The sequence below is a fragment of the Bubalus bubalis genome, chromosome 7 (assembly GCF_019923935.1).
Source record: "Bubalus bubalis isolate 160015118507 breed Murrah chromosome 7, NDDB_SH_1, whole genome shotgun sequence".
In the NCBI taxonomy this organism is placed as follows: domain Eukaryota; kingdom Metazoa; phylum Chordata; class Mammalia; order Artiodactyla; family Bovidae; genus Bubalus; species Bubalus bubalis.
Window position 1 is genome coordinate 94,104,249 of NC_059163.1, and position 15,665 is coordinate 94,119,913.

The following is a 15,665-nucleotide window of genomic DNA, read 5'->3' on the forward strand; positions in this document are numbered from 1 at the left end:
CGGGTAGCTGGGAGAGCTGGGAGCTGTCAACGGAGAGCGCCGGGCTCGCGCTCCTGGCCGGATTCCGAGCTGGCAACCCCCGCTGACTTCGCTCGCGGGCAGAGGGCAGTCTTGGAGCTCCCGGAGCTCCAGGAGCAGCCTGTTTTGTAGAAGTACCTGCAGTGCGCAGCCTGGTGCCCTAAGCAATAGCGACAACACCAGCCACAGCGACAGCTCTGGGGCCCTGTGTAGCAGCTGCATCCCCTTGTCTTTTGTCTGCCTGCGTCCCCAGACCCAGAGGCAGGTATTTGGGTTTCCCAGTTTTTAATGGGTGGGTGAGACGGGAGGTAGAGGCGGGTCAGATGCAGCGAGTGGCCCCGCACTTCCCACTGTGGTTGAAAGAGGTCACCGTGCTGCTTTTGGCTACTGATCACAGTTTCCAATCCCCACCTACAGCCCTCCTCCCTACTCACCTGAGTCCTTTGAGAACTGTAGGCATCTTTTTAAAAGGAACTGCTGCCTGGCTGTTCCAAAGGAAGGTTGAAAGAGGAGCTTAGAGAATGTGGATTCGGCTCTCTCCACTAGTCAACGTAGATTCGAACTCTTGCTTTAGTTTGTTTCTTGTTTTCAAAGGCTTAGTCAGTTATCGAGATGTGACATTTATTTGTGAAGTCAAAGAATTTAAGAGTTGTCAGTGGTTGCTTTTCAAGGACTCTCGTCCCTGTTTGTGTTTGGGCTAGGAAGACAACTGAGGAAAAGTATATAAAGTAAATGGACTAGTGTTACTAACCCATTAAAAATGTGTAAACTTTTATTTATAATGAAATAAGCATCTTTTGCCCAATTTTTGACCTTTTCTGCCTATGACGCGTTTCCGCTTCAAGTTCTTTGAGGGCAAATATTGTCGTTTTTGTTCACTGGTGGGGCAGAAGCTGGAAAAGCGCCTGACTTATAATAGGAACTTCAGGATATTTGGTGAATGAATGAATGTTCAGATCCAGCTTCTTATATTGTTCTCTCTCTCTCTCTCAACTCTCTCATCTCAGCTGTTTTATCCCCCCACTGACTTTCTTCCACTTAACAAGTGTGAGGAAATCTATGTGAGTGTATTTGTTGTATGTGAACCTTTTTATGTATACCCAACTTAAGATGTAGTTGAAGCAGAACTTTGATGAAATGGTTTGTGCTAACTAGTGTTTTATCGTTTTGAATTATTTGCATTTTATTTGGTGATTTGGTCTTTAGCTGTCTAAGTGATAGTTGTGTCTAATTGAAAACCAAAAGGCATAGTAATAATAAAATGCAGCAGCTTAGTGTCTTCCTTCCTGCCCTCAGTCCTGTTCCTTAGAAGATAACCACATTTAATCTTTTCTAATTTTAGGTATGTATGTTGAATAATATGTTAAACTGCCAATTCTTTTTTTTTTAATTGACTTCTTAAGATAGACCACACCATCCACAACCTCTCTTCTACAAATTTTTGAGTGGTTATCACAATTTTTCATTTTAATACTGGTTAATTTAATAATTCTAAATATGTAAACTTTATTTTTTCACATCAACTTTTGAAAATACATATTTTTGGCTCCTTATTTAGTAAAACAAGGAAAGTAGTGACTCTGCCTTTAGATGGCAGAAACCACATCCACTCCTGCCTTTCAGTAGATGGACTTTTCCTTATACATTGACAATGTTATTAATAATTACAGTGTAAGGACTTCCCTGGTGGCTTAGATGGTAAAGCATCTGTCTACAATGCGGGAGATCTGGGTTCAATCCCTGGGTTGGGAAGATCCCCTGGAGAAGGAAATGGCAATCCACTCCAGTACTATTGCCTGGAAAATCCCATGGACAGAGGAGCCTGGTAGGCTACAGTCCATGGGGTCCCAAAGAGTCGGACACAACTGAGTGACTTCACTTTCACTATCTTTTCTTAACTCCAATTGTTTTTTGCTTTGTTTATGTGTATAAAAACCAGTAAAATGTTACAATATTATGGTTTTGTAAATACTTCAGTGCATAGCCAAGAAATATGCCATTATACATTTTCTTCCAACTGTTTAATTTCATAACCTATGTACCACACTAATGAGATTTGTAATATTAACGTCAAATGGGTTGTTCTTTCCTCCTCTGCAGTAACAAAAATTATGCCATAGTTAAGTGTGCTTAATTTTTTGGATTAAAAATCGGTTTTTAAAAACTAGTTTTTTATAGTTTTAAAAAAACTATACTAGTTATATAGTTTTTGACCCTCCTCACTTTCACAGAGGACTTTGTACTTTCTTCAAGGGAAAAGATTCATGTGCTTTATTCACCAAGTCCTCTTATTGTTTGTATGAGAACCTCCCTGCCATTTCTCTGCTTGAAGACATTCCCCTTGGAGCCCCATTACTTTCTGTTTGATTTGAACAGATTACTTTCTGGTCCTTTTGACAGCTTCTATACTGGATTATACTCATTGAAATCTTGAATAAGGTACAATGTTACAGTATTGTACAAAGGTACAATAAGGTACAATGTCTTTTCTACTTGGTCTTCTCCTCTGTTTTGGTAGAATACATCCTTAAAAAATTTATTCATAAAAATATGTGGGTAGTGATTTTATTTTTTAATGTTTGCATAGTGTAAATTATTATTTTACTATTATGATTGATACTTTGGCTGGGTATAGAAACTAAATTCGGAGAAGGCAATGGCAAGCCACTCCAGTACTCTTGCCTAGAAAATCCCATGGATGGAGGAGCCTGGTAGGCTGCAGTCCATGGGGTCGCTATGAGTCAGACAGGACTGAGCGACTCCACTTTCACTTTTCACTTTCACACAATGGAGAAGGCAATGGCAACCCACTCCAGTGTTCTTGCCTGGAGAATCCCAGGGACGGCAGAGCCTGGTGGGCTGCCGTCTATGGGGTCGCACAGAGTCAGACACGACTGAAGCGACTTAGCAGCAGAAACTAAATTATGTTTCTTACAATTTTTCAAGGCGTCACCATCTTCTAGCTTCTGTTGATGCTCTTGAGGACATGAGAATGAGTGTTGGATCTTGATGTTTTGATGCCTAAACTATTTGTTTTCTCTCTGAAATGATTAACATTTTTAGTTGTACTTGAAGCTTTGAAAATCTATTATGAGATGTTTTGTTGTAAGTTTGTTCTCCTTGCAGTGAACTCATTCATTGAAGCCTGAATAAATATCTCTGGCCTCTTTAATTTCCCTTCAACTGTGGGGAATTTTCTCCTAGTCTTTTATAATTTTTTCCTCTTTATTTTTCTCTGTTCTCTTTTGTTGAAATTCCTGTAAGGTGGTTGTTGAATTCTTGGTTTGATTCACTGTTTGTAATCTTTTATGTTTTTATCTGTTTGTGCATTTGCTTCATGTTCTGAGTAGTAGTCTCAACTTTATTTTCCAACACTTCTATCTAGTTTGATAATCATATGTTTAATTTCCAAGCACTAATTTTTAAAATTATTTTTTCTCATATTCCCTTAATTTTGTTTCATTGTTCTTTTTTTAATGAGATAAAATTTACAAATATTAAAATGCACTGATTTTAAGTGACCAGTTTGGTGAGTTTTGATACATGTCAGCAAACATGTAACAGTCACCACCCTAATCAAGATGTGAAACATTTGTACTACTCCAAAAAGTTCCTGCCTTTCCCTTGCCAAGACTGTTCCCACAACCCTCCTCCCCACCCCAAGCACTACATTCTCATTCTTATCACTATAGTTTAAAACTGTAGTCCTGTAACATTTAAATGGAGCCATAGGATATAAACTCTCCTGTGTCTACTGCTTTCATCAACATAATATTTTTGAGATACATCCATATTTTGGCATATTTATTCCTTTTTTGTTGCTTTGAAATAGCGTTTCATTGGATGAATATACCACAACTTGCTTAGCAGTTCACTTGTGTGATGTTTACCTTGCTTCCAGTTTGGGGCTGTTATGAATCAAACTACTGTGAACATTCTCGTACAAGTATTTTTATGGACATTTTAGTTGTTATTGGGTTAATACCCAATAGGAATGGAATTTGAGTCCTAAGGGGTACTATTAACTTCAGTGCAGTTTTTCAAAGTCCTCGTGTCATTTTAGCACTACCGTAAGCAGCAGGGAATCAGCTCCAATTCCGCATTTTTCTCAACACTTGGTATTGCCAGTCACTCCAATTTTAGCCATTCTGGTAGTTGTAAAATGGTATGTTGTGGTTTTAATTTGCATTTTCCTGCTGATTAATTACATTGAGAACTTTTTCATGTGTTTATTGTCTATTTGTATTCCTCTTTTGTGAAAAATACACATTTCAGATTTTTACCTATTTTGTGTTGACTTGTCTTTCTTTTTATTATTAAGTCATAGGCATTCTTTATATATTCTGAATGCTAGTCTTTTACCAGGGAAGCCCTGTTATCATATATACAAACATGCATGCGCATATATATATATATATTTTATAAAAATGTCATAATGTATATATAGATATGTCATAATTAACTTTAGCTTGGATTTGTATTTTCTCAAATGTGGCTTTTGATATGCAATGTTTTTAATTTTGATGAAGCCCACTTTATAAAGTTCATCTTTTTAAAAAAATTCTCATTATTTTGTTTTTAATCAGCTCCGATGAGATCTGTTCTCATTTTAATTTCCATTTGTTTGTTGCTAGGACAGAGAAACAATAGATTTTTTTAAATAAAGTATTTTTTTAAGATTTATTTATTTATGTTTGGTTGTGCTAGGTTTTCATTGCTGTGCACAGGCTTTCTCCAGTTGCCATGAGCGGGGCAACTCTGTTGTGGTGCTCAGGCTTCTTGTTGCAGTGGCTTCTCTTGTTGCAGATCACAGGCTCTAAGACTCATGGACTCAGTAGTTGTGGCTTGTGAGCTCTAGAGCTGGGGCTTGGTAGTTGGCGGAGCATGTGCTTAGTTGCTCTGTGTCATGTGGGATCTTCCACACCAGGAATCGAACCCATGTCCCCTGGTTGGTAGGTGGATTCTTAACCCCTGGACCACCAGGGAGGCCCCTAAAGTTCATTTTTTATGGCTTTTCTTATCCTGCTTGAGAAATCTTCGCCTATTCTAAGGTTGCAAAAATATCCTCTTTTTTTTTTTTTTCTTCTTGTGCAGAAGACTTACAGTTTTAGCTTTAACATTTAGGTCTATAATCCATATCAGACTTCTGTGGATGTGACACTAGGAATTGAGGTTAATCTTCTTCCTATATGAACGTCTTTTTGCATCACCATTTATTAAAAAGACTGTCATTTCCTGAACAATTCCTTGGCCTTTGTTGAAAATCAGTTCATTGTGTTTAAAAATGTTTTTCCATTTAAAATGAAAAAAGCTTTCATTTTTATGAAATATATTGTATATAGCACATATACATAGATAGGTGGAGATATAGAATGTGAAATTATGGAGAATAATATGAACACCCTTAACCCATCAATTAAGAACTAGGATATTACTTAGTATTTTTGAAGTTTCTTATGGATTCTTCCCTAATCTCATGACTGCTTTTCATACAATGGTGCAGTAGTAACCTTATCCTTGGATAGGAGGATAAATAACTTGCTAGTAATGGGGGTCTGGTGGCAAAGTTGAGTCTTCTATTCTTCAGCCTTTCAGATGCCCTGTTTCTCATTTCAAATATTCTTCTGACTGCTGTTGTTCACCGCTGTTCCCTCCTTCTCTGAATCTGAAGCCTCTGATCCGAAGAGGATGAGCACACCTCTTAACTATATCGTAGATTGTAACCTCCTTCTCTCTGTTTCTTGTGACCATGCTCTTACCTATTCAGAATGCTTTATAGGAATTTCTTGAAATCAGCTCACGGCCTCTTTCTGCCCTCTTCCTTGTTATGAGTTTACACCTTTTAAAACAGTTCTTTTTAATGTTTTAATGAAGTTTCTAGACAGATATATGAAAAGCAGCCTATTGTCTTGATTTAGAATTCCAGGTTTTATTGTGAAACCTGGAAGGGAAGAATGCAGTGCCTGACCAATCAATGTCTTTTTAGTGAGACACCTAGGTGAGAGAGATATTTTTTGTTGGGAAACCTTTTTTATTGTGGTTGCCATAATGTGATAACTGATTTTAAATTAATCTTCTTAATCTTCAGGCCACTTCATGATAAAATGCTGGACTCCATTTGTTTTGGAAACTATACTGCTAGACCCCTCAGGATCTTCAGGTAGAATATCTATTTCTAACCTGGAGGCAATAACATCTGTCAAGATCAGTGAGGGGAGTAAAACACCACTTGTAAGCACCTGGCTTTAAAACAAAAGTCGATTAGTTATTTAAGTAACATTATAAGGCTGTTTGTTATCTAGTTTAATTCTTTTTATTTTTTTATTTTTAAAAATTTATTTATTTTTAATTGAAGGATAATTGCTTTGCAATATTGTGTTGGTTTCTGCTATCAACATGAATCAGTCATAGACAGACATATGTCCCCTTCCTCTTGAACCTCCCTCCCGCACCATCCCACCCTTTAGATTGTTGAAGAGCCCCAGTTTGAGTTCCCTAAGTCATACAGCAAACTCCCCTTGACTATCTATTTTGCATATGGTAATATATATGTTTCCATGTTCTCTCTCCACTCATCCCACACCCTCTCCTTCCTCCCCACCCCACCAATATAAGTCTGTTCTCTCTGTCTGCATCTCCATTGCTGCCCTGAAAATCTGTTCATCAGTACCATATTTTTAGATTCCATATATATATATTAATACACATATGCATTAATAATGATATTTGTTATTTGATATTTATCTCTTTCTGACTTACTTCACTCTGTATAATAGGCTCTTGGTTCATCCACTTCATTAGACCTGACTCAAATATGTTTCTTTTTATGACTGAATAATATTCCATTGTATATATATGTCACAGCTCTTTATCCATTCGTCACTGGACATCTAGGTTGCTTCCATGTCTTAATTATTATAAATAGTGCTGCATTGAACATTGGGGTACATGTGTCTTTTTCAGTTTTGGTTTCCTCAGGGAATATGCCTATTAGTGGGATTGCTAGGTGATGTTAGTTTGAAACTTAATATAGTTAGTAGAGCCCTTGATTATTTAAAGTTCTGGTTGGTGTCCTTATTTCCTCTTTCTTAACTCCTTGCACTGTGAAAAAGAAAAGTACTTGTAGTCTGTGGTATATTCAAACTTTGGGTAAAGAGAAGAGCCTTATTAATGTGAAAGTAAAACTGTTAAAATTGTCAGGCATCCTTGCAGAGGGAGTGTTCTGTCTTTTCCTTTATATGCCATTGCAAATTTTTGATTTTGATTTAGAGCTACAATATAAATTCATAATTGGGTGGTTTTTCCTCTTTGATATTATCTTGCAATTTTCTCACATTGATAATTTTGCTGTAAAATGTACAGATTGACATTTCCCTCCAAATTACATATGGTTAATCATATTTAAGGTGAGAAAACACTGGCTTAATGTTTAGCTGATCTATCAAAAAATTCTCTCCTTTTCTAGATTACCTGGGAAGACTTAGGACACCAAGAATGTTTCCCTTGAAGGATGCCGAAATGGGTGCCTTTACCTTCTTTGCCTCTGCACTGCCCCATGATGTCTGTGGAAGCAATGGGCTTCCTCTCACACCAAATTCCATCAAGATTTTGGGGCGCTTTCAAATTCTCAAGACCATCATTCACCCCAGACTGTGCCAGTATGTGGATATTTCTAGGGGAAAGCACGGTGAGTTGTTGTTTTCTCATATTTTGTGTTCTGTACCCTGTTACCCTGATTGCTGCTACTGCTGCTGCTAAGTCACTTCAGTCGTGTCCGACTCTGTGACCCCACAGACGGCAGCCTACCAGGCTCCTCCATCCCTGGGATTCTCCAGGCAAGAACGCTGGAGTGGGTTGCCATTTCCTTCTCCAATGCATGAGAGTGAAAAGTGAAAGTGAAGTCGCTCAGTCGTGTCTGACTCTTCACGACCCCATGGACTGCAGCCTACCAGGCTCCTCCATCCATGGGAGTTTCCAGGCAAGAGCACTGGAGTGGGTTGCCATTGCCTTCTCTGGTTACCCTGATTAGGTTATAATATACACAGTGCATCATTTTGGATGTGACAGTTGGACTATAAAGAAAGATGAGCACCAAAGAATTGATGCTTTTGAACTGTGGTATTGGAGAAGACTCTTGAGAGTCCCTTGGACTGCAAGGAGATCCAACCAGTCCATCCTAAAGGAGATCAGTCCTGGATGTTCATTGGAAGGACTGATGTTGAAGCTAAAACTCCAATACTTTGGCCACCTGATGCAAAGAGCTGACTCATTTGCAAAGACCCTGATGCTGGGAAAGATTGAGGGCAGGAGGAGAAGGGGATGACAGAGGATGAAATGGTTGGATGGCATCGCCGACTCAATGGACATCAGTTTGGGTTGACTCCAAGAGTTGGTGATGGACAGGGAGGCCTGGCATGCTGCGGTTCATGGGGTCGCAAAGAGTCAGACACGACTGAGCAACTGAACTGATACACAGTAAGTGTTAATCACTCAGTCCTGTCTGACTCTTTGCAGCCAATGGACTGTAGCCCGCCAGCCTCCTCTGTCCAGGGGATTCTGCAGGCAAGAATACTGCAGTGGGTTGCCATTCCCTTCTCTGGGGGATCTTCCCAACCCAGGGATTGAACCTGGGTCTCCTGCATTGCAGGCAGATTCTTTACCATCTGAGCCACCAGGGAAGCCATTATAATAAATAGTAAACATAAAGTAATCAGAGTGTGTATGTTTGCTTGCTATCACTTTTCACTCCAGCCAAACTGAGTCATTTGAGTTTTCCTGACTGCATTTGAATGATTCATATTTCTCAGATCTGAGAATCAGGATTTTTAATATTCTTTTTCAGGGAAGCCCCTGTCCTCAAGCATGTTTCTTCATCTCTCTAAAAAGGAAATGAAAAGTCTAATGTTAGAAACTTTGTGTTCTGTCGCTCGCCGTGTCTGACTCACTGTGACCCTGTGGGTGGTAGCCAACCAGGTTCCTCTGTCCGTGGAATTTTTCAGGCAAGAAGACTGAAGTGGTTTGCCATTTCCTTCTTCAGGGGATCTTCCTGACTCAGGGATCAAACATGCATCTCTTGCATCTCCTGCATTGGCAGGTGAATTCGTTACCACTGAGCCACCTGAGAAGCCCAACAGAAACTTTAGAATTGTCTATTAGAATGTATTTTATGATTGAAAGTAATAATTTGGGCTAAGTTTTTTCCCATGAAAATAGGGTCACTAATGTTTTTGCCTCTTTGTAGCTGCATTAGTCTTTTTATATAGGATTTCATTTAGTAGTAAAGTAATGCTCAAAATTCTCCAAGCCAGGCTTCAGCAATATGTGAACCGTGAACTTCCTGATGTTCAAGCTGGTTTTAGAAAAGGCAGAGGAACCAGAGATCAAATTGCCAACATCCACTGGATCATGGAAAAAACAAGAGAGTTCCAGAAAAACATCTATTTCTGCTTTATTGACTATGCCAAAGCCTTTGACTGTGTGGATCAGAATAAACTGGAAAATTCTGAAAGAGATGGGAATACAAGACCACCTGATCTGCCTCTTGAGAAATTTGTATGCAGGTCAGGAAGCAACAGTTAGAACTGGACATGGAACAACAGAGTGGTTCCAAATAGGAAAAGGAGTATGTCAAGGCTGTATATTGTCACCCTGTTTATTTAACTTATATGCAGAGTACATCATGAGAAACGCTGAACTGGAAGAAGCACAAGCTGGAATCAAGATTGCTGGGAGAAATATCAATAACCTCAGATATGCAGATGACACCACCCTTATGGCAGAAAGTGAAGAGGAACTCAAAAGCCTCTTGATGAAAGTGAAAGTGGAGAGTGAAAAAGTTGGCTTAAAGCTCAACATTCAGAAAACTAAGATCATGGCATCCAGTCCCATCATTTCATGGGAAATAGATGGGGAAACAGTGGAAACAGTGTCAGACTTTATTTTTATGGGCTCCAAAATCACTGCAGATGGTGACTGCAGCCATGAAATTAAAAGACGCTTACTCCTTGGAAGGAAAGTTATGACCAACCTAGATAGCATATTCAAAAGCAGAGACATTACTTTGCCAACAAAGGTTCGTCTAGTCGAGGCTATGGTTTTTCCTGTGGTCATGTATGGATGTGAGAGTTGGACTGTGAAGAAAGCTGAGCACTGAAGAATTGATGCTTTTGAACTGTGGTGTTGGAGAAGACTCTTGAGAGTCTCTTGGACTGCAAGGAGATCCAACCAGTCCATTCTGAAGGAGATCAGCCCTGGGATTTCTTTGGAAGGAATGATGCTAAAGCTGAAACTCCAGTACTTTGGCTACCTCATGCGAAGAGTTGAGTCATTGGAAAAGACTCTGATGCTGGGAGGGATTGGGGGCAAGAGGAGAAGGGGACGACAGAGGATGAGATGACTGGATGGCATCACTGACTCGATGGACGTGAGTCTGAGTGAACTCCGGGAGTTGGTGATGGACAGGGAGGCCTGGCGTGCTGCGATTCATGGGGTCGCAAAGAGTCGGACACAACTGAGCGACTGATCTGATCTGATCTGATCTGATCATTTAGTAGAGTTGAATTCTATTGGTTAAAAAGTCAGTATTTCACCAGGATGAATTTACTGCCTTTTTAGTAGTGTAGTCAGGGCTTCCCAGGTAGCACTTGTGGTAAAGAACTTGGCTGCCAGTGCAGAAGATGTAAGAGATGTAGGTTCAATCCTCTGGGGGAGGGCTTGGCAACCTACACTGTTATTCTTGCCTGGGGAATCCCATGGATGGAGGAGCCTGGCAGGCTATGGTCCCTAGAGTCACAAAGAGTTGTATATGACTGAAGTGATTTAGCATGCACGCATGCAGTCATAAAGTCTGGTTCTTCTATAACTTGTATCTTAGCCCATTCTCCTCGCTAAAATATGACACTATAAACCGAGTGGCTTATAAACAAGAAGAGTCTATTTCTCACAGTTCTGGTGGTTCGGATATCCAAGATTAAGGCAATAGCAGATGCTATGTCTGGTGAGGCCCAGTTCTTCATTAACAGTCATCTTCTTCCTGTAACCTCACTTGGTGGGAGGGGAAAGGGAGTTTTCTCAGGCTTCTTTTACAAAAGAAGAGCACTGATCCTGTTTGTTAGGGCACTACCCTCATGGCTTCCCATGTGGGACTAGGGCCTGTCAATGCAGAAGATATAAGAGACTCGAGTTCAATCCCTGGATTAGGGAGATCCCCCAGAGAAGGCCATGCCAACCCACTTCAGTACTTGCCTGGAGAATCCCCATGGACAGAGAAGCCTGGTGGGCTACAGTCCATGGGGTTGCAAAGAATTGGACATGACTGAAACGACTTAGCATGGACACCCTCATGATCTAATCGCCCCCCAAAGCCCCACTGCTGGACACCATCACACTTGAGGATTAGGTGTCAACATATGGATTTGGGAGGTGGGGCACAAATGTTCAATCCATAGCACCCCTGAAGGTGCTTATGGTGGCAATATTTTAATTATTTTAAAATTATTTTTGAAAGCTTAATTTCATGCTTAAAATTATTTTAAATGCATTTCAGTGAAATATATTTAATTTTTCTAACAAAATGAATTGTGAAAGTTAACCCCATATACTTACTGATATTGTACTGTTTTTATTCCCTTAAAAATCTCATTTTCAGATGTTTCAACCTAATATTACAGGTGCTGAAAAAAAATGCAAACTCTTATTTCCTTAGTTTTGCTGAAAAACAGGCTAAATGATACTTTCAAGTAGTCTAGGTTATGCCTCTTGAAAACAGTTTCTCTGAAAGTTTTATAAAATTTGAATGGAAAATGTTTTTTGTAATAAAAGTTATTAATGGCTAACATTTATTGAGTGTTTATTACTTATTAGGCAGTATTCTAAATGCTTTACATATTTTAGTTAACTTAATCCTTACAACATTACCATGAAGTAGGAACTCTTATTGTATTCACATTTTACAGATGAGGAAATTGAGGCACAGAGCTATTAAGTAGCAATTAAGGAACTTTTGGCAAGTTTGTTGTTTACAAACAAGCAAATTTAAAAAACCTTTTTGCTAAAGTTTTTGTTTGCTAAAGAGCTTCAAGACAATAACTAAATTGTAGATATCATTTGGGGCTTTTATATAACCAAATAGTTGATAAGATATTGTCAACCCCTGAATGCCTAAAATATCACCCCACCCCCATCCAATTACAAATTCTAAAGAATTTTGGCTTGTAGAATTGGCCTGGTTCCAAAATCACTCCAATATAGCTATATGGTAGATCATTATCATCTATAATGAGTAACCAAAATTTGCTGTTGTAGATCTGAAAATTTGGACTATGCTTATCTTCCCAAATTCTTGCCACTTTACTCAGTTCTTGGGACTTTTTCATTTCTTTTTTTTTTTTTTTTTTTTTTTAAGATCTATTTATTTGTTTTTGGCTGTGCTGGATCTTCACTGCTGCTCAGGTTTTTCTCTAGTTGCGGCAGTCGGGGGCTACTCTCTATTTGTGGTGCTCTGGTCTTCTCGTTGTGGTGGCTTCTCTTGTTGCAGAGCCTGGGCTCTAGGGCACGCAGAGTTCAGTAGTTTCAGCGCCCAGGCTTTAAAGCACAGGCTCAACTGTTCTGGTGCATGGGCTTAATTTCTCCTTAGCATGTGGGATCTTCCTGGATCAGGGATGGAACCTGTGTCTCCTGCATTAGCAGGCTAATTCTTTACCACTGAGCCACCAGGGAAACCCAGGACTTCTTTATTCTTGTATCCTGAAGTGCCCTTTTTAGTTTCCCACTGACTGGAAGCCTACTTGGAGCATCCCTTCAGATGACTGGGGTCTTGCCTCTGTCCAGGTTTCCCTAGGCTTTTTGGGATAATTGACTCAGTAGTCCTAGAGTCAAGAGTCTTGAGCTCCTTTTTTTCATCCCTCTACCTAAGTGAGCCTCTGTAAATACTGAACTAGGAAAAACCTTATGACATAATCTCTCTGGGGAATCCTACTGCTAACTGCACAGGAAACTTCTTTTTAGTTATAAATGTCAGGTAGGAAGTAATCCTCTTGAACACTGTTAAACTCTGTTGATGTTGAACCTGGCTCAACAATGTGGGTAGTCTCCTTGGGCCCAATAACCATATTCCTGGTTACTTTGTTTCCCCTGATTGTCCTGCTCCTAGGTCTCCATAGCCCTCTCTTCCAGGGACACACAGATTATGGATGTGTATAAAATTCATATATTTTAAGTTTGACTGCCTGCAATGAAAATATCTGTTATTGTCAAAAGGTTAGGGAATTCGATTACTCTTTTTTTTTTTTTTTTTTTTTTTACTATTGGCAATGTTCATTGTCCTGAAAAGTCGTAAGCATAAGGAGTAACTAATGAAATTAGAGTAAGTGTTGTTGTGAAGGTCTGTTTGTTCCAACATCCCAGTCATTTCAGTTACATTTAGTTTGAAAAGTCAACAATCTCCTAAGTGAACAATGCATATTTCTAAATGATGTAATCATTTTGGTTTGGACTGTACTTGTCTCCTCAAACAATCTTAATTTTGGTTCCTTTAGTCTGTTCTTGCTACGCAGATATTTCTCATCTTGTCATTGTTAGTCCCACACTCTCCCCATTTTACTTGGAGTAATGTGTAACATGTGGTTCATTTTAGTAACATTATGTTTTCACATGTTAGGTTAGCTCCGAAGTCAAGCTTTCACTGTTTCCAACAGATCATTCAGAACTGATTCAAGAGGATATTAGTTTCTTGCTAACTCAGCAGGTTGATGTATTTAATCTCAAGAATAGTTTACATTCGAGTTTTTGAACTTGATTTATCAAAAGAGAAATTGAATAAAATATCTTTAAAAGAAAAAAGGTCAGTAAAGCATGAAAATACTTAAGTTAACAAACTTGAATCTTTTTCTTTTGAACTTGATATCTCAGCAGTTTTAGAAGCATAGAAAGGATTATAAATGGTAATATATTCCAATTGATTTGGTATTGATTACCCAAAAATCTTTTTTTATTGCTTGAAAATCAAGAACAAAATTATTTTAATTAATAGATTTGAAATTTAGATGGAGAATAGTTGAATTGTTAAGGGCCTATAAGATAATTCTGTATCTCTAGCTGCATATATATATTTCAACCTGAGTGTCTGTATCAGTTTAGAGTTCCATCAAATAAGCAGAACTAGTAGGAGATAGATGGCTAGATAGCCTGATAGCTATAGATTAATTGGTTGGAGTTGGTTTATGTGATTGTGGGGGCTGGGTAAGCTAGCCTGAAATCCATAGGGCAGATCATCAAGGACAAAGGCTAATTTTTATATAATAGCTAAAGTCATGGTCCCAAGAGTAGAGTTTCTTCTCCAGAGAAGACTGGATTCTGCTCTTGAGGAGTTAGTAACTCATTGAATCAGGACCACCAAGATTATCTAGGATAATCATCCTTACTCATATTAAACTAATTGTAGATTTTAATCAATTATTTAATGCCTTCACAGTAACACCTAGGCTAGCGTTTGAATAACTGAAGACTATATAGCCTAGCCTGTTGACTCATAAAACTGACCATCACAGTGACCTAGTAACAATACTGTTTCTTAAGCACAGAATTACCCTTTATCAGTTTGACTGTGTAAATATTTATTTAGGTATTTTATTTAAAAGGTGATGAGCTAGTCTCAGTTTTTACTGTGAATAAAGAAAGAATTGTGAAGGTGAAGTCGCTCAGTCGTGTCCAACTCTTTGCGACCCCGTAGACTGTAGCCTACCAGGCTTCTCCGTCCATGGGATTCTCCAGGCAAGAATACTGGAGTGGGTTACCATTTCCTTCTCCAGGGGATCTTCCCAAACCAGGGATCAAACCCGGGTCTCCCGCATTGGAGGCAGACGCTTTAACGTCTGAGCCATCAGGGAAGCCCAAAGAAAGAATGATGCATAACTATATTCTAATAAACTTTCATATTATCTTAACACATTCACAATTTACCTCTTTCTCTAAGTTAAAAGTTTTTTAAAATCTTTCATTTAGTCCCTCTTTTTACTCAACTACTTTATTATCTGTCTTGCTTAATTTTGTGCTCTCTTCCATTTCTTAGCATTGACTTAAAACTTACAGTTCAAGCTGTATGTACACTACAGAGATACTTGGCACTCATCAAATATTTCATATAGGAAAGATTATTTCATGGTTCTTGTATGTTCCACTCTTTAAAGTTCATCTTGGTGTCACATTTGTTTTTTATAAATAATGCCACTATATTGCTGACTTATATTTGGCGTGTTATGATTCTCAAATATCTTTGTCATATTTTATTCTGTGAAACTATATTGTTTTATAACAAGCAGAAGTTATTTTCAAACAGTTGTTTAGAGTTTCAGGATGAAGTCTCTCTAATGATTTTTTGGAGAAAAACCTGGTTCATATTGGAAACATTGTCTTGGTATATATTCCATTACCTCTGGGAGAATCTTTGATATTCTGCCAGGATTATGGGTCTGCTATATTAAAGTAATATTTACTTTAAAGTTCCTTAGGATCCTGAAGCTTTGGCAAACTCTAGTTTATGGAGCTTTGAAGGAGTTTCCTGAAGAAACTTGATAATTTTTTTTTCTAAATCATTGTAAACCTGACAAATTTTATATTAATGCCAAACACTTTAGATATGGAGACTTGTG

At 38.6% G+C, this 15,665-nt stretch overlaps 1 protein-coding gene across 1 annotated transcript in view; it reads left to right on the forward strand.

Moving 5' to 3' along the window:
- The first annotated feature begins 2 nt into the window (after positions 1-2).
- Positions 3-15,665, forward strand: part of TBCK (TBC1 domain containing kinase) — a 199,345-nt gene continuing 183,682 nt past the window's right edge. Inside the window, exons 1-3 of the mRNA XM_045166312.1 lie at positions 3-279; positions 6,107-6,178; positions 7,484-7,705. Coding sequence (XP_045022247.1) covers positions 6,115-6,178; positions 7,484-7,705 — 286 coding nt within the window. The 5' untranslated portion in view covers positions 3-279; positions 6,107-6,114. The remainder of the gene's footprint in view (positions 280-6,106; positions 6,179-7,483; positions 7,706-15,665) is intronic.